The 24,604-nt window shown below is 46.4% G+C and overlaps 1 protein-coding gene across 1 annotated transcript in view; it reads left to right on the forward strand.

The window, feature by feature from the left end:
• The first annotated feature begins 1,601 nt into the window (after positions 1-1,601).
• HS3ST3A1 (heparan sulfate-glucosamine 3-sulfotransferase 3A1) overlaps positions 1,602-24,604 on the forward strand; it is a 74,898-nt gene continuing 51,895 nt past the window's right edge. The window contains exon 1 of the mRNA XM_065416104.1: positions 1,602-2,128. Within this exon, the coding sequence (XP_065272176.1) occupies positions 1,602-2,128 (527 nt within the window). The remainder of the gene's footprint in view (positions 2,129-24,604) is intronic.

Raw genomic sequence — 24,604 nt, forward strand, 5'->3', positions numbered from 1 at the left:
TAATTTTATACATTTGAGTAGTCTCATTGACTTCAGTGGGATTACTCCTATGTGTAAAATTACTCATGTGCATGAGTGTTTGCAGGACCAGGGCCTAAATCAGAAATTTGTGCTCCAATACCATGGTGATGGATATAGTATGAAAACCTAGGTGGATGGATGGTTACACAGTCAGATACAGTACTGGATAGGTCTATACTCCAGGTTTGTCTTGATACAAAGCCCTTATGGAAAAGTCCTATAGAATTTAATAGAGAATTCTTAAGCTATAGAATTTTATAATGCTCTACAAAATTCTAGAAGATGATTTAAAATAGGGTTCTATAGAAATCACCCCAAACCCTATAGAATCTAATAGGATGAGATCCTTTCTATAGAATGTTTAAACCATCCTCTAGAATGCTGGAGCAGGGATACAATTCTCTATTAATACATCCTATAGGATGCCTTAAACATTCAATAGAAAGTAGATCATTCATTATTAAATCCCATAGGGTTTTAGAATAATTTCGACAGACCCCTATTACATTTCTGTAGAACCCGACTTCATTTCATCCCTAGTTATAATCCTAATAGGGCTTCCTCCGTAAAAAAGGCGACTTCTGTGCTTGCTCTGTTTAAAACGTGTTTGGTGAAGAAGAAGAAGCTATTAAACGCTTAGGGTGAATTACAAACTGGTTTTCCCCTAAATCTGCCTGAGCTTGTGACAATAGAGAATGAGATGAGCCTTTGGCTACAAAATCCACCTCTAGTTGGAGGCTGATATAAACACGGCGTTCAATGTACCAGTGGCTCCTGCGACTAGGGGAAGGGGGGTGGGGTATTCAGCGCAGCCCACGCCCCTCTCACTCCATTGGGTCATCAGCAAGGGCTGCACGACCCCCCCGCCTCCAGAGTCCAGCCCCGGCTCTGCGCTCCGCATTCCCCTCGCTCAGGGGCGCGTCCCGCTCGCTGCCTTTGGAGAAGTTTTGCTCCAGCTCCACGTGTGGCAGCAGCTGGAGGCGAGAGGGGCGGTGACAGCAGCCCCGGAGCGCTCCCCAGCCCCCCCTAGACAGGTCTCGTCAGCCCAGGTGGCAAGAGAGCGGAGCCAGAGGCTGCAGCCGGAGGAGGGAGGCGAAGCCGGGAGCCTGGAGTGGCTCTGTCCCGTTGGTTCGCAGCGATTCTCCTGCCGGGGGTGCGCCGGGGGTGGTGGGGCTGTGGCGAGCAGCGGCTTCAGTCGTGCAGACTGTGACACACACACACACACACACACCCCGCCAGGAGACTGGCCGGGCGGGGGCCGGCGATAGGTAGGACCGGGACCTGAGCTCAGGGACTCCGTTAGCTACTCGCCCTTGGCTGGGAGACGGGATCTGTTCGCGTCGGGGCTTCCCCTCCTGCGGGGCTCGGCAGGAGCCGCCTGCGGATGATGCCCCCCTGAAGCATCACCCTTAAGAGACCCGGGGGTGAGGGGGGACACAACCCGAGCCCCCTCCCAGCTCCAGGGCAGTGACAATGCGGCCCGGGGCAGCCCTGCGCCCCCCCGCTCGCTGCTGACTCCGGGGGCGGGGGGCATGGCACCTGGCTGGGGGGCCGCCTAGCATGGCCGGGGGGCCGGGCAGATGCCTCGGGCTAGCATGGCAGGGAACGGGCCGTCTGCCCCCGCCGCCTGCCCCGAGCCTCTGCCCCGCAGCGTCTTCAAGAAGTTCCTGCTTATGCTCATGTCCCTGCTCATGTCCCTCTACGTCTTCTACTGCCTGGCCGAGCGCTGCCCCAGCTTGCCCGGGCCCCTGCTGGCGGCCGCCCCGGAGCAGGCGGCGGGCGGCGGCGGGCGGCTGGAGCCGGGGTCCCCCTCGCTGGCCAGCTGGCCGCCGGCGGCCCGGAGGAAGCGGCCGAAGCAGCAGCGGCGGCGGCCCGACGTGCCCGGCCGAGGCGCGGGGTCAGGCGGCGGCGGGGAGCCCCCGGGCACGCTGGCCCTGCTGCTGGGCGAGGGCAGCAAGCGGCTGCCGCAGGCAATCATCGTGGGCGTGAAGAAGGGCGGCACGCGGGCGCTGCTGGAGTTCCTGCGGGTGCACCCCGACGTGCGGGCCGCGGGGGCCGAGCCCCACTTCTTCGACCGCGGCTACGAGCGGGGCTTCGGCTGGTACAGGTACGGGACGGGGGGCGAGAGCCGCTGCCCTCGGGGCTGGGAGGGGGAGTTACAGAGGTTTCCTGCTCCCGCCCTGATCCCCAAAGACACCCCCTCCCCCCATAGCTCTGATCCCCAAAGACTCCTCAGAGCCCCCAGCCCTGATCCCCAAAGACACCCCATAGCTCTGATCCCCAAAGACCCCTCAGAGCCCTGATCCCTGACCCTCAAAGGCCCCCATAGCCCCTCCCAGCCCTTGATCCCCATAGCCCCATCCTCAGACCCCCATAGCCCTGATCCAAGACACCCCCTCACCCTGATCCCTATAGCCCTCTCCAGCCCCCCAGCCCTGATCTCCAGACACCTGTAGCCCACCAGCCGTGATCCTTGAAGACTCCCTATAATTCCCACTCCAGCCCTGATCCGCAAAGACACTCCTCAGCCCCATAGTGCTCCTTCCAGCCCTGATTCCCAAAGCCTTTCCCAGCCCTGATCCTCAAAGTTTCCTCCACCTGTCCGACCTCCATACCCTTCCCCACATCCCTTCTGCCAGGATCAGGTCATGGAACATGATCAGCAATGTCTCATTTGTCCACAGTTTCATCAGTGAAGGGGAAACGGGGTGGAGGAGAGAAGAGGGGAACAGCACTCATCCTAACCCCGTCAGCGCAGGGGGAGCCCAGCGTGTGGGGAGGCCACAGCAAAAGTCATTTTATAAGGAGGGTTCCTCTCAGGGACAATCAGCTCTTGAAATGGGCTCCAAAGTTTTCAACCACCTATAGCATGTGATTCATTTAGTGACTGGCTCGTTTTCTTCCTAAGGCTTCTTTAGTGATTAAAACAAACAAAAAAGCAATAGGCATTCCTATCCCCTCCTTCTTATTAAGGAAGGGAAGTACCATGTCAGGATGTTTAGGAATTGTTGGGTGTTTTTAAGGTATATTTTGAAGGCTAAGGGCAAGTCTACACTACAAAACTAAGTTGACCTAAGTTACGTCCAGGTACAGCCACTGCAGTAATTGAATCAGTTTTACATGTCCACACTACGCTCCCTGTGTTGTCAGTGTGTGTCCTCACCAGGAGCTCTTGCCCCGATTTAACTGCCAGAGTGGGGCATTGTGGGACAGTTTCTGAAAGGCAGCAGCAGTCTACATTGACACTGTGTTGACCTAATTACATCAACATAAATGCTAAGCCCCTCGCAGAGGTGGAGTTATTAAGTTGGTATAGTGGGTGAGTTACATCAGAGAGAGCTACATTTTAGTGTAGATGCTTACAGGGTTAGGTTGATGTAAGCTGCCTTATGTTGACCTAGCTCTGTAGTGTAGACCAGGCCTAAGTCCATGACAAACTATATTTTGAAAGTCTGGCTCAAGGCTATCAGTTGTGTTTTTCTGCTGTGATGAATGATCTAAAAGATTTAACTCAGCATTTCACTTGATTTTTGTGTGTGTTTGTAACTTCCATGTACTTAACTTCACACACACGATGGGATTGCTCAAATGTGTAAAATTGAGCAAGTTTACAGGATCAGGGCCTAAACCACTATTTTCAGTGGAAATTTGGCTGATAATTTTAGACACCATCCTGATACGAACATTTCTTTAGATGATCTTAAAAAAACAAGACTTGTTGCAAGAAAACTGAACGTTTTGTTTTTAAAAAACATCTCGTGGGAAAACTAAACTGCTTGTGGATGAAAGTAGATGAAAACTTAGCAATACACTTCAGAGCCCTGCTTTTGTTCGATTTTTGTTTTTTGTAAACTGCCTGGCTCATCTTTCTTTTTAAGAAGGAAAAATATCATGTGGAGGAAAGCCTCAGAATTCCCCTAAATTTGCTGTTGTATTTGTAAAATCAGGTAGTAATCCCTGTGAAAATGAGATAAGATTGTATTTTAAAGTAAGCAACTGACAGTGTGGAAATAAATATGTTATCAGGTATTACAAAATCAAGCAAATAAACAACCTCTAAGAATCTAGTCTTTAAAATATATTTCCTCCATTTAAGTATGAGGAAAGTTATAAATTTCATTCATATAATTTTGGACAATCTGATAATAAAAATGTCAGTGGTAGTAATTATCCATAAATAGCTATGAACAAAGTCAGGAAAGAAAGCAAATGTTGTTAAGGTGTCTTTGTTTTATGTTTTTTTAAAAGTAATTAATTTTTCATTTGCAGGAAAAGAAAGTAAGTGTGAGCTCTTGACAATGTGAAAACAGAAATTAAAGCCATAGGGCAATACTCCTAGTGTTATTAGTTAGATTTTTTTTCCTGATGTGTCGTAGTAATTTAAAGTTAATAAAGTTGTGTCCTCTGGCAAGTTCATATGAAAATGACTTGTTGGATCTAAGAATAGGTTGTCCTCCTTTTGCACAATAGAAATATTGGGTTTTTGCATCCGGCAAACAAGCGAAAAAGAAGGCACTTGAAGTCACTCTAAAACTTGTAACTGTCATTTAACTCTTACTGATGTTTTAGTGGAGGGTGGTATTTGGTTAAGATTGTGATGACTATACTGAAATCAGCAGTATCATCATACAGAAAGTCAGAGTCTAGCCCGAGCGTTTGTGCAATATATTTTTGCAAAGGGAAGAGACCAGTGTGCTTCCATATATTGCACTGGATAGAATGCACCTTATTTTCTCAGATTGCAGGGTGTGTGTTTTTTTTCTGAGAATAAATATTTCCTCTTGGGAGGGCTGAAGCTGCCTACAGAATGATATTTTTAGTGTGTGCTTATCCAATTTTCCATGCACTGACCCTATATCGGAAAGGAAATATTAAAAACAAATCTGAAAACCTCAAGAACTTTAATCAACTCTTGACTTTGAAAAATAAACACATGGCTTTGGGAGAGGGTCTGCCATTATTTATGGTTGGTAATTCAGGAAATCTGTTCTTTTGACAATGGATTCCTTGATTCGTTGCAGAGGAGATGGCACTGTGGGTTGGCCCAATCCTGGAAATCTTGCCTGAGCAAGGAATACAGAATCAGACCATGTGTCAGTGACATACATTATTGCACAATATATTTCTTAGTGTCTGGGGTTTAATTTTCAAAGAGTTTGGGCTTGATCTTGCCCATGTGAGTAGTTCCCCTTCAGGCTCTTCATGTAATCACAATGTTTTACCATTTGATACTGGAGTGTTTACATTAATTGCTTTAGTTTGTTTGCTGTTTGATGTGTTGAGTTTCACTGTTTTGCTATTAGCTCTGTGGAGATTGAAGTACAGTGAGTTCTTTGTATGGGGCTATTCATTACTAGGCACCCAATCCTGCAACTGTTACTCATGTGAGTAATCCTTACTAACATGTGCAGTTCCAGGTATGTCAGAGCTGCAGGATCAGAAAGTCGGTAATCAGTTAAATGGCTCTGTTTAAAAACATTATTTAAAAAAATCTTTACATGCGTTTGTCATGATCTTTGAGTAGAACTGAATACTGGGAATATCGCCAGATGTTTGCTAGTATCTCTTGATTGCTTGTCTTTGGAATCACCATCTTAGGTTTCAGATTTATTTTTATTTTCAAGCAGGCAGACTAAACAGCATCATTACAGGATATAAACATTTTAGTTCACTTTCGGTGGCCTTAGGGAATCTCCATGGGCACTGAATGCTTTATCTAAAAGGTAACAAAAAGGACCAGGATCTTTACACTGAAATGGAAAAGCCGTTAGATGCTAATATTCATAGATGTTTATTGACAGCAGCAGCTAAATAGCAGACTTAAGGGAAGAGAGGGGATCAGTGGATTTTACATGTTTTATGAAGTTGATGTGTTTGGATTCTTGAGAGATCATTCAAATTAGACTGTATATTGTCACAACAGTGCCCCTCACAGGCTGAGAAGAGAGAAGCAATGTTGACCACAGAGGAGATAAAGGGAGAACATCTATTTGGAATAAAAGACGAGCTTTAGTAGCTGTTGCATGTTATTGTGAGATCCTTTTAATAGGGACGTAAGTGTTTGGAGAGGCTGATACCAGAAGTACAGCAAGATCAGATTTTTTTTTAACCGATGAATTAAATTGTAATGCCTGTAGGATAGCAGACTCCTAAGGCAAATAACTTGTAGCAGAGCTCTGTGCTAATAAGTGAAAGTCTCAACACCTACTGTGGTTCCAGACAATAAATGAAACCGATCTAAAATGCTGTATGTTAAATCAAGTGGAATAATCACCTCTCCTCTTAGACTGCATTGCGTCTGTTTAAAAGGCAGCTCGCCTACAGTGAGGTTTATTTAAAAACAATCTCTGTGATTGTATTTGGTTGGTGTGACACCTACATGTGCATTTGCATGTGGTTTGAATATCAAGGGAAGTTCAGTGCCTACAACAGCTTTCTCCATTTCAGTTTTGCGAGTACTTAGTTCATAAGGGAAGGAAGGAGGGGAAACAGCCCACAATGGTCTCATTGACTTTAAAACACAGAAATCTCTGCTCTGGTCCTGAACAAGTCTATTGAGTTGACAGAGTTCAATAGCAGGTGAACCTGTGTATTAATAGAGCTGAGCTACCATCCCCTCTACCCAGCACATGACTGTATACAGCCTGGGGAAAACTTAGGCTATGGGGATAATGCAATCGAGTAAGAAATGTCTGAAAGAAAAATACGTGTTTGTTGATGGTATTGTGAGCCTCGCTGTTTCTCTCTGATCCTTTGTTAGCTGTGCACCGATTCAGTCGCCCGTCGGAATGTCATTATGCTGTCAGTCACACAGGGAACGTTTATTTCATATGTTTTAATCTCCCTGCCTTTGTAATGCTGCTGCCACTTGCACTAGAGAAAAGCTGAGCTAATGTCATTAGGCTACAGCGTTCTGCAAGAGATGAAAGATTACTCAAGGTTTCTCTGTCAGGCTGGGAGTTTCCACCCTGATGCCTCTAGACCTAGGAAGTTCCATGTCCTTGTATCAATATCCTCTTGGTTTTTTTTCAAGGCAAGCAGTAATGCTTGAGGGTCAAAGTGAGCCGGGAGTTGTTCAGTTCCTGAAAAAAGAATGGCAGGAAAAGCAAGTTCATAGCAGCTGGGAGCAGCTGTAAAGGACCTTCTTGTGCAGTGAGTTTCCCAACCCCTGTGCCTCAAGCCTCGATTCACACAAAGAGTCTGAAATGAAATCGGAGCCTCCGGGTCTCTGGAGGTCAGCCGCTATTGCAAGGTTGTATGGCCAGAGCTCATCTGGACAGCAAACTTCAGAGGAGCGGAGTGGGAGTCATTTGCCACTCGGCGAGTGACCAGAGGACAGTATGCATTTTGGGTAGAGTGGGAATGTTTTAAAAAGAACTAGCACGGGGGGAATGTTTTAAAAAGAACTAGCGCAATGAATGAGAACTGCGAGCAGCCCAGATGGCCCAACCATCATGAGTAAAGTACTGCAGAGCAAACTACTTGGTGTAAACACCAAAAGCCCTCTTCTCTCTAAGGGGAGGTGCTTTAGCAATTGTGAGCCACAACCGTCCTCAGTCATATCGCTATGCCTGGTAGGGGAGACTTTATGTACCGTACAAATTTCCTCAGGGTAAGTGAGATTTTTCCCCTTCGTCACGCAGCTTGGCTGACAGAGTCTTTGGTTTCTAGATGTTGATGTGTCCCCCACGATACTGGAACTGCGAGCCTTTATGTTGTTTGTATTCTTTGCGGCTAGATAATTATATTCGGGCATTCGCTTGATCTTGATTCTTTTGGTTTTTTAATTCCTGGTTTATACACCCCCCCCCAGTGTGTGCTCGTTGTCGGAAGTTTGGCCGTTAAAGCGGATTTAAGCTTTCCAATCCCTGTGTTCAAGGACGGAGTCATTATTTTTTGGCCGGTTTTTCTTTTCCAAGAGACGGTTTGTGTTGGGGAGGCTGGAGTTCAGGAAAGCTCGTTTACATGAAGCCACAACTTTAAATGTTTTTGGGAGAGGCGCCGCGTTCTATGAACTCTGCTTCCCCAACACAAACCGTCACAATTGCCTGCAGATTGTAGAAGTGACTTTGCAACCTGCTTATAATGAGCTTAGGCTGTGTAGGGAAGACAGTGGGAGAGAATGGGAGTCCTGAATTATGTATTTGTATTGCAGTAGGGCCTACAAAGCCCAGTCATAGACCCATCGTGCACGGTGCTGTACAAACAGAACAAAAAACGGTCCCTGCCCCAAAGAGCTTACAATACAAGACAAGAGACAACCAGTCAGACGGGGGAGTGCAGTGAGACAGTGTTGGCCAGCATGATGGGCAGTGGTCTGAGCACACCAGCTGCCTAACTTGTGGAGATTTGTGTAGGCCTCATGGCAAAGGAGAGTTTTGAGGAGATGCCTGAAGGAAGTTAGTAAGGTCGCTCTGTGGCCATTTAAAGGGAGTTCCTCCCTAGCCTGGGGGACAGCACAAAGGAGCTTGTTTGAAAATTTGACAAGTGGGCAATAGAAGCTGGTCATCGAATGCAGCATAATATGATGAATGGAGTCAGAGAGGGGAAGTGTGGTTCAGTGGTTCAGGTGCTCGCCTGGTCTCAGGGGACCAGGTGCAGTTCCCTGCTCTGCTACAGACTTCCTGTTTGACCTTGGGCAAGTCGCTTAGCTGCTCCGTGCCTCAGTTTCTCACCTGTACTATGGGGATAATAGGCCTGCCCTCCCTCACGGGGGTATTGTGAGGATAAACACATAAAGATTGTGAGTTGCTCAGATACTGTGGTGGTGGGTCCGGGGTCATAGACATACCTAAAATAGGTAATCTGGTAATTGGAGTTCCTGTTACAAAGTGACCATCAGGTTAGTGTGATATTTATCTGTGGGCAAAACACCTTCACTGTGAGGAAAACCCTAAACGTGCTTTTGTAGCTGTGGAGCGTCCTCTGGCAGTGAACCTGCAGGCACGGGGTTGGGGCAGGAGAGCTGTGCAAAGGGGATTACCTCGCACATGATGCAGGGCTCCATGTCCTTTAAAGGGCCAGATTCACCTGTATGTTCCAGCTGCTTTGAGCTACTCTTAAGATACAAAGCAGCCATAAACCCGCTCTGACTGTCCAGTAAAACCAGATTTATGGCTGCTTTGCATCGCCGGAGTATGCCGGTGAACTTGGCCCCCAGTTCACAATACTATCTGTGTGGAATGTCTTGATTAGGGCAAAGGCTGACTAGTTTAAGAGAGTGAATAGACAAGTCCTCAGTGAAAGCTGAAAGAGACAAGTCCCTTCTATCACAATCCGCTCCATAGCCTTGTGTCTTACGTCTGCACAATTTGACATTGCTTGGGAACTAGCTTTTTTAACCTCTCTTCACTACGCGATGTAGAGCGCCATCTAGTGTGTACACATGGGGGAAGATTAAAAAAGCAACATCGATTCCACATACCCAGCACCCCGTGGGACCCAAACTTATTTTGGGTGGTTAATTTTTTGGGGATAAACCAAAGGGGTTTTGTTTTGTTCAGCTATTTTCAAATAAATGTCATCTTTGATTTCTTGTGTGGGGAGGCTGAAAATATACAGAGTTCCTTTCATTTCTAGTCATTTAGGATAACTCGTCGTTTTGAACAGGAGGAGGTCTGTGACAGGGCCAGGTTTCCAAAAGAGCCCAGTTCCCATTTAGGCACCAGAATAAGCAGTCCGATATTTTTAAGTGCTCTGCAGCCAATAACTCCCACTGTGACCCTTACAACCAGGCTTTCAGTGCTGAGCTGGGAGCTCTTTCAGAAGCGTGGCCTCACGTCTGGCTGCCTAAATGGGAGTGGAGCTCTCTTGAAGACTCAATCCTGTTTGTGGGTTCTGAGCAGTATTGAGAATCTGGCTCTGTACATCAAAGCCTTCGTAGGCAAAAGTCCCAAGGCCCAGTCTCATGGAAATCAGCTTTGAAACACCATTTGGCTGTCATGGGAGGGGATTAGGGCCATTTTCCTGCAATTAAAACTGAGGGTACGTCTACACAGCAGCAGGGCTGTGTAATTTCCTGCTTGGGTAGACGTGCATGAGCTAGCTCTGCTCAAGCTAGTGCTCAAGCCGCAATGGCATGTGTGGCGGCTTGAGCTAACCACCCGAGAATGTACCTTGGGGGCTGGGCAGGATCATATTCAGACAGCTAGCCTGAGGGTATGTCTACACTATGGAGATAGCTGCGTATACTCTGGAGGTTGTGTCGACATTGGTCAGTTCCCAGCTGCTGCGTAGACATATCCTGAGTGGCTCATTTTAAAAGCATGCATGAAGCCAGCATAACAGTGATGCACTTATCTCCATTTTTAATAAGTAGCTGGTGCTATCTTTGATCTTGCAAACTCTTACTTACACAAATATCCCATACACAGGCCAGTAGTGCTGCTGCCTTCAGGGGGACTTTTGTGAGTAATTGTATTGAGTCTTTGGTCCCTGGGTAGAAACCTGCCTCCATTGAGACAGTGACAAAACTCCTATTCACGTCACTGGAGCCAGGATTCATCCCCATATCTTTTGAAGCATAATAAGAAATTAGGCATATGGGAGTAGTTAGTTTCTTTCCAAAGTGCTCAGAAGAGGGAACAAGTGATAAGAAAACCTGAGAATAAAAATGTTCTCCAATCTCTCTCTCATGTACACATTAACACTTCTTAGCTACTAATTACACTTTTCTTTCCCTTGAGAATATAGGAGTAACCCAAACGGTTTGCATGCTGAAAGGGGGTAAGGGGAGAAGAGGTGATTGTTATGGTCATAAATCTTAGCAAATTCTCATTAAGTACCTTTATTATGGAAGGGAAGTGGATTAGGTTGCAGCTGTAGTTACATTCCTGGGGCCAACCCTATAGCACTTTCTCACATAAGGAGCCCAAAGTAAATCAGTGAGACTATTCATGTGGGTAAGGGCTGCAGGATTGGGCTCTTGCAGTTTACTGCTGTGCTCACTAGCTTCCTTACCCCAGATATCCCAGTTGTTTCCAGCCCTCTTGGCGCTAATCTGCCTTCAGGGAAATTCAGTAGCTATGCAGAGATTTCATACAGTTTGTAAACTGAGGGACCTGATCCTGCAAGCATGACTCTTATAAGGAGTCCTTACTCATATGAGTAAGTCTATTGGCTTCAGTGGGGTCTCCTCATGTGAGTAAACTCTGCAGGATCAGGCCTATAATTAGAGATTGTTTGGGAGAGGGGGTTCTAATTATTCTTAGTCTTTCTATTTCATCAACTATGTGATTCTGCAAGAAGAAAGATGCATATTTTTGTTCCTGCTGAGGTCATTGCTTTCTTTTCTTTGCGGAGAAGTTCATAAAATAATGTTCCTGTTGCAGCACCATCTGTTGCAGTGATACGATCTAAAGTTCCCCCAATCTCCCGCATTCTACAAATCTTGTTACTGGTTTAGTAATACAGCCTAGGACACTGCAAAAAGGAAATTCCACCCTTCGCCCTGTGGGATGCTTTGGAAGCTAGAGAGAGGCTGCATTCAGTTGGCATTGATTTGTTGTTCAGATGTTTTTGATGCTGTACTGCAGAGGTGCCAGAATGTTGCTCTTTCAAGGCTGACCATGCTGGTAACTTGACACCTTATTTGCATAAATTGCAGCTGGTTGCAGATGCCCCAGTATTTAACACAGGTGCAGCCTATGGTGGCTATGGTGCTCAGCATGCAATGCAGCATTTGGGTTCCATTGGCCTGCCCCAACAATCTGAGATGTGAAGGTCCGCACCGCCACGTGAAAGTAGGGAAAGGGGAAACTAGTGGCAGCATTGTAGAACTCTGCAGATCTTGTGCGGCCTGTTATCTGTATCTTTATGTGCCCAGCTCTAGACTGTAAATCAGGATCTGAATGATCAGGCTGAATTTTCAGTTTGATGGGCCTGATCTAACTCCCACGGAAGTCTGGGGGGGAAATCTTCCCATTGATTTTGATGGAAATTTCACAGAATCATAGAAATCATAGAAATGTAGAACTGGAAGGGACTTTGATAGGTCATCTAGTCCAGTCCCCTGCACTGAGGCAGGACTAAGAATTATCTAGACCATCCCTGACAGGTGTTTGTTTAATCTGCTCTTTAAAACCTTAAAAAAGCATGAAGAACTATTTGCTTTAATTCCCTCCATGGCATATGCCTTTTAAATACTTGCCTACAGCAGCAATTTCAGTTAAGTATAACACCTGGTAATAAAGGATTTCAGTTTTTAAAGGGTTTTTGTAATTTCATCATTAATACAAACATATTCTTCCAATGTTTCTTCAAACACAATGTCTTTTCTTTCTAACCTCTGCCCCAGTCTCTTTATATATAAACCAGTTCACTGCTGCAGGCATATCTAAATGAGATTTACACTGTTTAGGATTCATGGGTTTCTTGCTTTCTTCGATCTTTTGATCTTCCTAATCGGTGGGGGGAAAACATTTTATAAAGCCTGTTTGCAATGTTAAAATTCAGGTGCTTAAAATCCAAGTTTCTTCTCTTCTGATTGTAGCAAAAGTTTGTAGTTTTCATTGCTTCAGTATTCTTGGTTTATTTTCTTCCTGAATCGTTAACTTCCTATTATGGTCTCTAGGAAGCAGGAGAGGTTATGTCTGGTTAAGGAAGTGGCATGCGTTCTGGCTTGACCCACATGCTGTTCACCTATTGAAGTAAAATGGGGCTTTGCTTGGATAGAACCCAAATCTGAAAGGCCATATTCGGGCTGGCTGGGTGCACCACACAAAACCAGGTAGGAAACTGCATGGTGGAAAATGTCCAGCTGGAATTCTGGCTGAAGAGCTTCAGAGGGGCTCTGTCTCAGGTCCTCCATAACAAGAGCCCCAGAGTTTCATTCTGGGCTAGGCCCTCAGACGCAGGGGGCATGATCTACGTAAACACGCTCCCCTGAAGTGACAAGAGCTGTGAATAGGGAAATGGGGCGGGTGACATATTAATGCTTCTTTCGCTGCGTAGTCTCTGTGGGCCGGGTTCTCTGTTCAGCCACATTCCTGCAGTCTCACTGGCTACAAATGTGTACCCTAACTCATAATGCTACTTAATCCATTTTAGACTTAAAGAGAACGACAAAGGTTTTCAATGATTAATTCCCCCCCGGAGAAGTATTATTGATGAGTAAACACCAAGGCTAGCTAAAACTCTTACCACTTTGAAAGTCTGTCAGTTGTAAAGAGGCACCGTCGCATGGTTTAGATTCCAAGGTTAGCTGATTTGAGGTTTTTTAATGTTTGTTACATGAATCTAATAATGAACAGAAAAGTACCTGGACCAAATTGTCCAGTCTTTCCAGTAGATCAAAACATGCATTGATTTCAAGCCCAGGGGAGTTCCTCCATGCAGACACCATTCATCAAAGACTTTGTTGGGGCAAGTACGTGGGAAAGGGTCTGGTGGGCCGAAGGGTTTGATTTCAATGAGAGTTTTTCTTACGCTGGGATTGCAGTTTGGCTCTTTGTGATACGGTTTGTTTTTTTCCTTAATTTCAATAAAAAGGATTTTGTTTGTAATGTTTAAATATCTTCCTCTGCGACGTTGGACATTCAAACCCCACATCACTGGGGAGAGCTGGTGGAAAAATTTTCAGCAGAGCAGTTGTTCGTTGGAAAAGGCTGCTTCATTGACATTGAACGTTTTTGTGGGAACGTGTTGATTTTCAATGAAATTATTGCCGGGAAAGTGTTGAAACAAATCATTTTGACATTTGTGTTTTGATAATGTAAAAAACCTTTTGTTTCAGCTGTATCATTCCATTTTGTTTCATTTCAACTTTGATATATCTTAATTTCAATTATATTGAATATGATATAATATACTATTTCATACCATAATGTTTCAACATTACCAAACTGAACTGTTTTGATTGGGCCCAGATTACAGTTTTTTGGTGTTTCTGTTCTGTGAGAAATTTTTGACTTTTTGTTCCAGTTTGGAACAAATATAAATTTTGAACTGTTGGACTTTCCTGCAGGACAGAAATTCCAGTTTCCGACGAGCTGTAATTCCATGGTAGCGAAGGAAGACCAGGACATGAAACTGAGGACGATAAAGGGCAATGCCAACCAGTTTGGCTTCACTCTCCAGTCAGTGCGAAATGTTGAATGTCAACAAACCCCACATATACTAGTGAATGGGATGTTTTAAAGCCCTTTCAGATTTAATGAACTGCAGTACCCTTGGCTCGGCTAGGGCATTGTTTTTCTTCTATATGGGGACAAATTCTCCCAGTCTGCAGACTGTCCCACTGGATACATGGGCCAGTTTGTGTTCACAAAGGGCCCACGCCAACTGCCAGTGAAGTTAATGGAAAGAATCCTGGTGACGTCAGTGGTTGCTGGGTTGGGCTGGAGTCTGAGTATCATCTCCTCTTGGAGCAGTGGTGTTCAGGTCCGTGGAGCCTGTGCCCCACCATCACAAGATGAACTGAGATCCACGTGGAAAACCTTCAGAACGCAGGGACATGCAGGGTGAGGACTGACTCCTATGTGCTGTTCCCTGCTGTCTGCATTGCCTTCCCGAACTGTTCCTAACCCCTCTGCAGTGGGCAGGTGGCACAGAGCTGGAAAGGGACAGCATTAACTCCTAGAAAAGAGCTTTCCTGGAGGACAGTGCTGTGTGGAGTTCTTTTTGTTCTGTGTTTGTATAACACCTAACCCAATAGAGTCCTGATCCACACATGGGGCTCCTGGGAGCTACCACAATAGAAAGAATAAGTAATAACTATAGTGACATGTTAACCTTTGTGCAGGAGCCTGGAAATCTGTTTTCACCCTCCTTTAACAATGATAATGACTTTCCCATTGCGGATAATACTTTGTCCATTAGATGTTCAAAGTACCATATGGCCATTGACTAATGAATCCTCACAGCACCTATCAGATAGCTGGATTATCATCATGCCCATTTTACAGATGGGCAAACTGAGACAGAAAGGTACCTTGACTTGCCCACAGTCACCCAGTGAGTCAGTAGCAGAGCCGGGATTGCAACGCAGGACCTCTTGATGCCCAGTTCCGTGTTGCCACTTGTTAGTCTCTCGTTGTTGTGATGGGTTAGGAGAGCACCAAGGAAAATCCAGGTACAAGAACTGGTGGTGGGGTTCTGTGGGGTGGGGAATTTCCAGCATGGTGCTCCCAGTGTATTGTCGGAGGCGCTACCTTTCATTCTACACATGAAATTGTGGTCCTTATGCTTGAGGTCGTTCAAAGTTCTCCTGACTCTTTTTACACGGTGTCAATCCTGTCATCCTGGCTGAATGCCAACTCAGGTAATTCTAGTCTCCATCCCTAAAAATTGACCCGGCGGTTTCAATTGGCTATGATATCTTTATTCCCCTTTCACAAACTGATGGGCAGTGTGCTACTGGCATCAACTGATTGCTGGATTCCAGCCCAGGACTGGTTGAATTTCAGTGGTGGGGAAGGGATCCTTTGCCTATAATCTGCAAAACAACATGGGATCCTTGTGTAAGAAAAGCTCTATGTAGTGGCAAGGGATGATGATAACGTTCTAGCCGAGCCCTGGCCTCTCATACGGCGTGAATATTAACATTTATTTACAGTCATTTCCATGGCTTTTCTCAGTGTAGCATCTGAATGACAGTGACTGTTAAACAATCAGGACAGTTTACATCCTCTAGAAGAAAGAACTAAAGCCAGCTGTCGTCATGCTGAGTGCTCAGTGCTGTCTCCACTGCATCTGATGTTGTATTGGGCCACAAAAGCAGGCTGGTCTTTCAACTCTGATCACACGGTGGATGGGCATGGGCTATGTGTGCCACTTGTACAGCTGGGGACAACATGTCTGATGGCTTCAGCAGGCCACCTAGGACACATCTGAATCTCTTTGTTGAGTTGCAGCCGCTGTGTCACTGATTTGATGTGTATATATATTGCATTAGCACGAGAAGGCCCCAGGTGAGATCAGGGCCCAATTGTGTTAGGTGCTGTGTCGACAAATAGAAAGATGCGGCCTCTGCCCTAAAGGGCTCACGATCTAATGAGACAAAGAGCAGCTGCAAGGTGGGGAAAGGGTTATGTTCCCAAGAGGGCTGCCTGGCACTCTGTGCAGTGGTGGGGCTTCTTGTGAGCACGTTCCTTTAGATATGTTATTTGTATCACCAGAATGTAGCTTTAGCCAATTTCCGACTGTGTGTGTGGGGCTGGGGGTGGGAGGCTGCTCGGGTTGGATGTGGGGGACAGGAAGGGGAGCGAGAGAGGGTGAGGGGAATGGGAGGAGAAGGGCAATGAGGAGGAGGGCGGGGTAAAGGGGAACCAACAGCCAATGGCGATACAGAAAAGGAGGGGTGGAAATCCAGAGTCTTGATTTTACCAATTATGGGGCAGGGCTGGCAGGGAGCGGTGAGAGCTCCATGAGGAGAGGAGGCCACTGGGCCCAGTGCTATGGGTCTGGCCGGGGTGGTACAAGAGGGCTCCGTGCCCTTGCTGTCGCTAGCTGCTTGGGAAAGGCGCTCTGGGAGTCTGGGGATTTCCAGCGCTGGTGACTGGGGTGGGGATTAGGGAAAGGACAAATCCAGAGCCTGCAGGAGCGAGAGAGAGGAGCGTTTCCCTCACCCAGCGAGATCCTCTCTCTGGCATCCCCTCCTGGCCATGCCAGATGAGAGAGGCAGCCAGACTCCTTGCTTGGAAAAGGCCAGAGCAAAGAAAACAAAGTCCTAGCCACATACATCACGTTCTTCATCACAAATGCCCTGTGCTTGCTGTGACGGGTTGGACCCCTCCATCCAGGGTGCCATCTGCTGTGCTGGGGTCCCACTGAGCCCACCCATTCCACCAGCCTAGGATTCCTCACCCTGTCCTTGCTGTGCCAGGCCCCCAAGCCTTCTCTGGCACACACACAGGTAAGGCCACACCCAGCTGCAGACACAGACTGAAATCAGCTCTGGAGATTTACCCAGCACTCGCGTGCACACCTCCTTTGGGGTGTAAACCCAAAATAATATTGCCTTGGGCTGTATAGAGAGATGTGTACCGTGCAAGCTCATAAAAATCACCCCCTCCCTCAATGTGGAGGGAGATATGCACAGCTTTTTGTCTTCTCTTCTCCCCCCCCCCCCCATATGAATTGCACAAACTGGGTTTTAGAATAGATAAAAACAAGTTTATTAATTACAAAAGGTAAATGTTAAGTGATTATAAGGGATAGCAAACAGAACAAAGCAGATTACTGAGCAAATAAAACAAAAAACGCAACCTAAGCTTAATTCACTAAAGGAACAGGTTACACATAGTAATTTCTTACGATAAATGTTGTTTTAGGCAGGTTGCAGAGTTTCTGCAGCTTAGAGTTCCAGTTATTTCTCTTCACAGGCTAGACCCCGTCTCAGCCTGGATTCAGCCCTTGCCGTTCCCCAGCTTAGTTTCTTTGTTTCTTCAGGTGTTTTCAGCAGTCTTCCTTCTTGGGCGGGGAGACAATGGAGAAGAGCCCTGATTGACTTACTTCCCAGCCTTAAATAGGATTTACATAAGGCAGGAATCCTTTGTTTCCAGTGGAAAAATACCAGCAGTGTCCCAAGTCGTACTCCGTACCAGGTGACATTATCACATGACCTTGCAGTGTTAAAGCCACCATGAGACAAGGCGCCTCGGCACCTCTACACTTGGCAGTTCATAGTCCTGGCACTTGCCACATCAGTTAGGAAAGTAAAAAAATTGCTTGAGCCCCAGCACCTCTTTCATTACAAATTAAGCACTGTTGCAGAGCTACCAGTGAGTGCATGGTTGGAGTGTGAAGAGCAGCGGATTGGAGCTAAGAAGTATTTGCAAAAGATCTCACTGAAGTGGGACTTCATGTTGCAGGGCATCAGTGGCCCACCTTGACCAATGTCCTCTCTTCTACAGCACCCTGCCCAGGCTGTTTCAGAGACAGACGTTGAGCCTCATTCCCACTTCACTCTGCACCAGGTCTGTTTGTGCAGTACAGTACCATTGGGCAGTATTTCTCGCTGATCCACCTGGTGAGCCGTGTGTTCACCATGCGCTTGTGCCATTATGCTGAGAGCCCAAGTCTCAACACTATTCCCCACAACCCATCCCGACTGAGTTAATTAATACTGTGCCTGACTCATGTAGGTAGAGGAAAGTGCATTATCTGGGGCTCTGTAGGGGATCAGTAAGGAAAGCATGAGTGTTCTCCTGTGCCCCTTGACAACAGAGAGTCTGCCAGTGTTTGTCATTAGACAAATGCCTCCCTCTTGCTCTCTGTGTACTCAAGTAACTGGCCATTATCTCCTTTAATCCTTGTAATAACAGTGTCAGGGTGTCAAGAAGTCTCCATTGCACAGGAGCCATTGAGCGGGGGGGAGGGGGGGGGAAGGAAGCTGGATTGTGTTTTTGAAAAGGCCTGAGAGAGCGAGAAACGAGCAGGTTCTAAAGGGAGCAATTAGCCAGGGAGAGCCGCTGCAGTGGATTTAAAGAGGGAATGCAAAGCTCTCCAGGCCCAGCTCCTGCTCCCATTGCTTTCAACACGACCGTTGTCAGTGGAAACAGGATTGGGCCCTCAATCGCCGCAATTAAATTGCAAATAATTTCCTGCGAAGGGGTGAATTTTCCAGTAGGCATATGAGAAATGTGAGGGTTTTAGGGGGAAGGAGAGAACTCTGCACTGCACCCGCGTTCCAGGGTCACCCTAGTAATAATGAAAACCTCACACTGAATAGCTTCCTCCTCCAGTACTCTCATGAGGCCGTGTTTTGCAGTCCTTACTCAATCACAATTCCTGCTAAATCTTGTTGGGCTTGGGCCTAAGGATTTGTCTGTTAAGAACCTGTCCATGGGTGTAACTACATCAGTTTAGTTACCCTGAATCAAACTGCTAATGGAGAGGTTAAATTAATTAAACTAATCTGGGTTCAGCCCCATTTTACCCTAGCGCAGCATATTTCCACTGATGTCAATAAAGCCATTCAGTTACCTCAAGGCACGCTTTCTTAATATAGACAAGGTCTGAGTCAGGACTGCTGTTTCCCATTCTCACAAACTGAATAACAGTGTAGATCTTCAAATTCTGTGATCTGGCGGGGAACAGGAGGCGAGGTGAAATGACCTAAATAACAAATTATTCATTGTGAATTATTCACTTGGTTCTAGTTATCAGGCCAAAGTCAGAGAACACTGGAAACAAATGTCCTTAGCTCTCATCTTAGCGAGGCCAGGTGAAAGCCAGGGCACTAAGGGTACGTCGACACAGCAGAAAAAGGCCCACCGTGGTGAGTTTCAAGGTATGTCTACACATTAAAAACCGGCGGCTGGCCCATGCCAGCTGACTTGGGCTTGCAGGGCTTGGGCTAAGGGGCTGTTTAATTGCGGTGTGGACAGTCAGGCTTGGGCTGGAGCGTGGGCTTCAGGACCCTGCAAGGTGGGAGGGTCCCAGAACTTGGGCTGCAGTCTGAGCCTGAACATCTACACTGCAATTAAACAGCCCTGCGAGCCCGAGTCAGCTGGCACGGGCTGGCCATGGGTGTCTAATTACAGTGTAGACACACCCTCAGAGCTCAGGTCAACTGACTTAGGCTCATGCTGTGGGGCTAAAATTAGCTGTGTAGATGTTTAGGCTCGAGTTGGGGTCCAGGTTCCACGACCCCCTTCCCTCATGGGGCTCCAGCCCGAGTCTAAGTGTCTACACTGCTCTTTTTAGCCCTGTAGCGAGAGCCCTGCAAGCCTGAGTCAGTTGCCCCCCTGGACTCTGAGACTTGCTGCTGTGGGTTTTTTTGCTGTGTCCCACCTCTCCCTCTCAATACCCATTCATAAGCCAACCCCCTTCTCTGGTGCTTCCCTTTTTTACTAAAAAAATTCAGCTTATGAATGAGTATATACGGTGTGTATATATTATACATAGATACATGCTATCCATAGAAGCAGTGTGGCCTAATGGATAGATAGCACCCTGGCTTGGGATTCAAGAGACCAGGGTTCTCATTGGCCATCTGGGTGACCTTGGCAACTAATTTTACCACCTTGTGTCTCAGTTTTCCCAGCTGTAAAATGGGGATAATGATACTGACTTCCTTTTTAAATTGCTATGAGACCTACTGATGAGAAGCACTATATGAGAGCTAGGTATTATCACAATCTATATCCCTGTTATAGAATCGATATCCGTCTCAGCATGTATTGTTCAGGGAGGTTTGATTCCCTGGGCATTACGAATGTTCCACTGCTTAGGTACCTCTGTTATGTTTGCTCAACAGCAAGGAGTGGTAGAATGGGAAGCAGGGAAGGATGGGTGAACAGTTTCTGTGGGTTCAAATGCCCACTTAAGTCACCAACCAGAAAATGCATTTCATTGTCTTCTCCACGTGTGCATGTACTAAAATCACCATGCAGCTTAGCATGCGGGCCAGCTGCTGGTCAAGAGAGGCCTGGCACCTCTAGGTGATTTAGGTCAGGAGGGAGGTGCATTAGCAAAGGCCGGTGGGTGGCTCTTGCCCCGTGCTTGCTTCTGCAGCGCCTGGTTTCAGTCTGTGCTGAGGGCCCCTTACTTTCAGGGGCAATAAATTCACTTGCATACTTTCAGGAATAAAGAATAGCAGGAAATGCAAGCAGCTGGCTGCAGTCTCTGAAGGGGCCAAGATGGGGGAAGCGCTTCACACTCTGACCCAAATACACTGCACAAGCGTTTAATTGAATTAGATGGTGTCAACCACCGTGAGTGCAATTCAGCCTCACCGTTAGCTGATGGAGCTCCATTGAAGTCACTTCGTTTGGCCACTTGTGCCTACTCCACTCAGCCCTGCCTGCATTGAAGTAACAGGACACTTGTCACTTGCAGGGTGCCTTACAATCCATGGTCTAGTGATGCCGCATTCAGAGCTGGATGGCTGTGGCTGGAATTGCATATCAGGGCTTGGAGAAATTCCTGAGCTCCAGCCGAAAACCGAAGCTATATTTGCCGATTTCAGGGGTGTGTGTGTGTGTGTTTTATAGGCTTCATCTGTTCATCGTTTCCTAATTACAGATGATTAGGAGGCCATTTGGCGAAGTGACAGCTAACTTTCAGATCCCGGCTTATGCATGGATGTTTCCGTTTCTGATTCACCCATCTGTGCAATGCTGACATTCAAGTGTCTTTGGCTTCATCAAAAAACAAACTGTTTAAAAATTAACACTCCTCTTTCTCCAACCCATCCACGCGTACGCCCCCAACACACACTCCAAAATCAAGGCTGCAAGAGGGAAATCTCTGGTTACTAAAACCCACCCTTCTCCTAACCCACCCCCATCAGCAACGAGTACAGCCCAAAGAGGGATCTTACCCTGCCGAGGTGTAAAAATTCCCCCACTCCAGGCTGTCTGCGCAAGGCAGAGAGATCACTAACAGATGGTTTCCTGCTGCTGTTGAAAGTGAAAGCCATTTGCTTGATTTAGCAGTTGGGACTCGCCAGCCCTCCTGGGCTAGACAGAAGGCTGCTGGTTTTCAAGTTGTCCTCTAGGTTCTTCAGTACATGAGATCCATCCTCTTACGTTGTTGTTGGTTTTTTGGTTTTTTGGGTTTTTTTTTTAAAACTATACAACCATCCTCCTTTCCCACCCAAAGACTATTCTGTGGAGCCCAGCTTCCATCCAGCTCTCATCTTTCATGTCATTTCTGAGTGTGCCTCAGTCAATTTCACCACAAGGCCACACCTCATTCTGCAGCAACTGGAACTCCTGTACCTTGTTAAAGTGTGCATTCACTCCCTTTAATTGTGAGTGGTAAAGGGAGCAGATATAAACTGAGGGGGATGAGAGATTTAGACACAGTGGGATTTAGACACACTGGCGAAGACTTTGCTCATGGCTGCACTGGGTAAATCTGGGATAAAATGAAGAGTGACTCTGGATTTAGACTAGTGCCTCTGAAAGCAGGATTTGTTTTGGTGGGCCAAATTCAGCAGTGATTTATAGGTAGTCTTGGCAGAATTTGATTTTTATTTTTTGTAATTTTGACGGACAGTATCGATGTTCATTTTAAAATATATTTTCATTTGTATTGATTTAAATTTTCACCGTTGTGCAAAATTATAAGTTGTAAGCATTTTTTCCTATTTTTATCAATTTAAATTTTCACAGTTATGGGAAATTATGGGGGATGTCAGACAATAATTATTTAATGACAATAGATGCTGAGATTCAGAAACTTTGAATTTGAATTTCAGAAGCTTTATAACCATTATAACACACATTGTCAACATCACATATCAAAACAGATAAAGTAAGTATCCTTAAATCAAACTCTAATAAGTTCTCAAGCAGCATTTTTCTTATTTTGCTTCTCTGTACATTTTGATTATGGACATATTTGTCTCTGTACGTACGGCGAAATTGACGTTACCGATAAAAATCTTGTCCTACCATGTGGACGTATAGGCTGGTGCTTACATGCTGCCAACCTCATTCAACCCCATGCTGGTGCTTGGGCTGCTGCAGCGACGGAGTGGGCTGCAGCTGTGATTCGCCTCCTGTTGTTATAACCCCTGTAGGAATCCTGGCAGCAGGCACTAGCTGGGGTGTAGGGAAACCCACATCCCGGCATTCCTGGCCCACCTTGGAATGCCCCGATGTTCCCACTCTGCGGGTGTCTGCAAGGAAAGAGCAGATCCAGTGCTTTGGCTGGTGGAGCGGCGTCAGCGGGATTCATTGACGGGATGGGCAGGCAGTGCTACATCTTCTAGAAGAAGATGCACATTAGAATGGAGGGGTGGCCTCCTTTTACCTGCACCTTCTTACACCCTCTGCTCAGCTGCTTTTCCTGCTTTACTCTTTTCCGGCTCCTGTGCAAGTTACACCACTATAGATTCTATTACAGGCAACTACCCCAGCAGTGGAACTTAAATCCCATTAACCATCACCTCTGACTATGTCCCAGTACAGTCCCTCTCCAGCAAGGGGCTGTCTCAACTATGTGTAATGATGTGGCGGAGATACCCCGCCCCAAAAGGACAACAAAGGATCTGACCAAGGGGCTCATTAGAGCTGAGTGCAACTCTTTTTACCCTAGCGGAACTAGCGGACAGCTGGCTGGCTTTAGTTTTCGGTGCTCATGACCCTTTTATGATATACAATCCCCCTGAAAAAAAAAAAAAATACAGGCCATTCAATTAACTCAAGTTTGCCGAAAGTATCTCTCACTCTTTTTTTTTTTTTTAAGACTAAAATAAATACTGTCAAAGTAAATATAAGAATTTTTACAGTTACGGGGCCCGTCTGTGGGCTGTAGAAACTCTGGTGCCTAGTGTTTTGTGCCTTGATATTTGATTCTTTGGCTCAGGTTTGGCCCACTGGAAATCTTTCCAGTGTTTTTCCATCCGTGCAGAATACCAAAGCTTACAGCCCATAAATCCAAGAGTTCGGCCATCGGGGAGCTGAGGGGGCCGGAAGAGGGAGATGAAGACAGAGAGGTTTGCGTACCCAAAGTTTTTGCATCAGGATTGTGTTTCTTCAGATTTTGAATCTGTCTTTCACACTGGGCATGTTTATAGGGCCATTAAATCCCAGGCTGTAAGGGAGATCAGAGGAGGCATGGAGGGACTGTAATGTCAGGAATTGGACTGGGTTTCATTCTCCCCTTCCTCTGGGGCTGCCTCAGTGGTCACACTTGGGACAGGATACGCTGCGTCTGCTCAGCTGGCCTAGTGGAGAGACCTATCTGAGCCCGGCTGTGTTTCGAAATGGATGGAGACACTGATACGTCTTTCCTCCTTCCACAGGGAGGTTTTTTCTGGGTTTCCTTTGGTCAGGCCAAGATTGATGCTGCGACATGTCGGGCTTTGCTAAAGGTCCCCCTGGATGTGTTAACTCCTGCATTTGGGGACGTTTAATCTTTTTTCCCCTTTATAGGTCCCCAAAACAATTCATAGAGTTTTTTTTCTCTTCAATTCCATCCTGTAAAGTTGGTTGTGAATTTCACATCAGCAGCGGACCAAGTACTTGTGTCCCCTCCTCCCCCGCCCGACCGCCCGCCTCATCCAGTCACTATGAGATCTAGCTTTTGCCTGGAACTAATCTTCATGTCTAAGTCCAGTTACTGCTGTGAGCTATAGCATGGCTTTTGAAACAGAATACAGTATTTTTCTGGCCATTTGATACATAGCTCCTCCTAGATTGCTCATCTCCTCTCTCCTCCCCTGCCTATAATAGCAACTGTTCGGAGTGGAATAAGATACAGATTTTGTTGTTGTTGCTTTTTGCTTTCTATCCTGGATGGGGTAGAGTCTCTGCTGTCCATCAGCTGCTCAAATTACCTTGCCTCTCCGGATCTGTAGGGGGATCTGCAAAAGATGGTGAATGCATTTAAGAATTGCTCAAGCCAATTAGTCTCCTTGGATAAATGCTTCCAAGGAAATTATCAGCAAAGGGGTGGAGGGGAAGCAGAGCCCTATCTGATCTCCTAAGCCCAGGGGCTAAACGCTTGACTTATCCTATTAGAGTGCTTTGTTAGAAGAAAAGAACCCTGTGCAGTGAGAAAGCTCCAGCTTCTGTTTTTCTCTTGGGAGGCACCTACAGTGCTGTACACTTAGATGCTGGGAACCGTGCTGGAATTCCCCTCCAGGGCTGACCACCTGTCCTTTATTTTACAGGACAGACCCTTTTTT

Source organism: Emys orbicularis, chromosome 13 (assembly GCF_028017835.1).
Source record: "Emys orbicularis isolate rEmyOrb1 chromosome 13, rEmyOrb1.hap1, whole genome shotgun sequence".
NCBI lineage: Eukaryota > Metazoa > Chordata > Testudines > Emydidae > Emys > Emys orbicularis.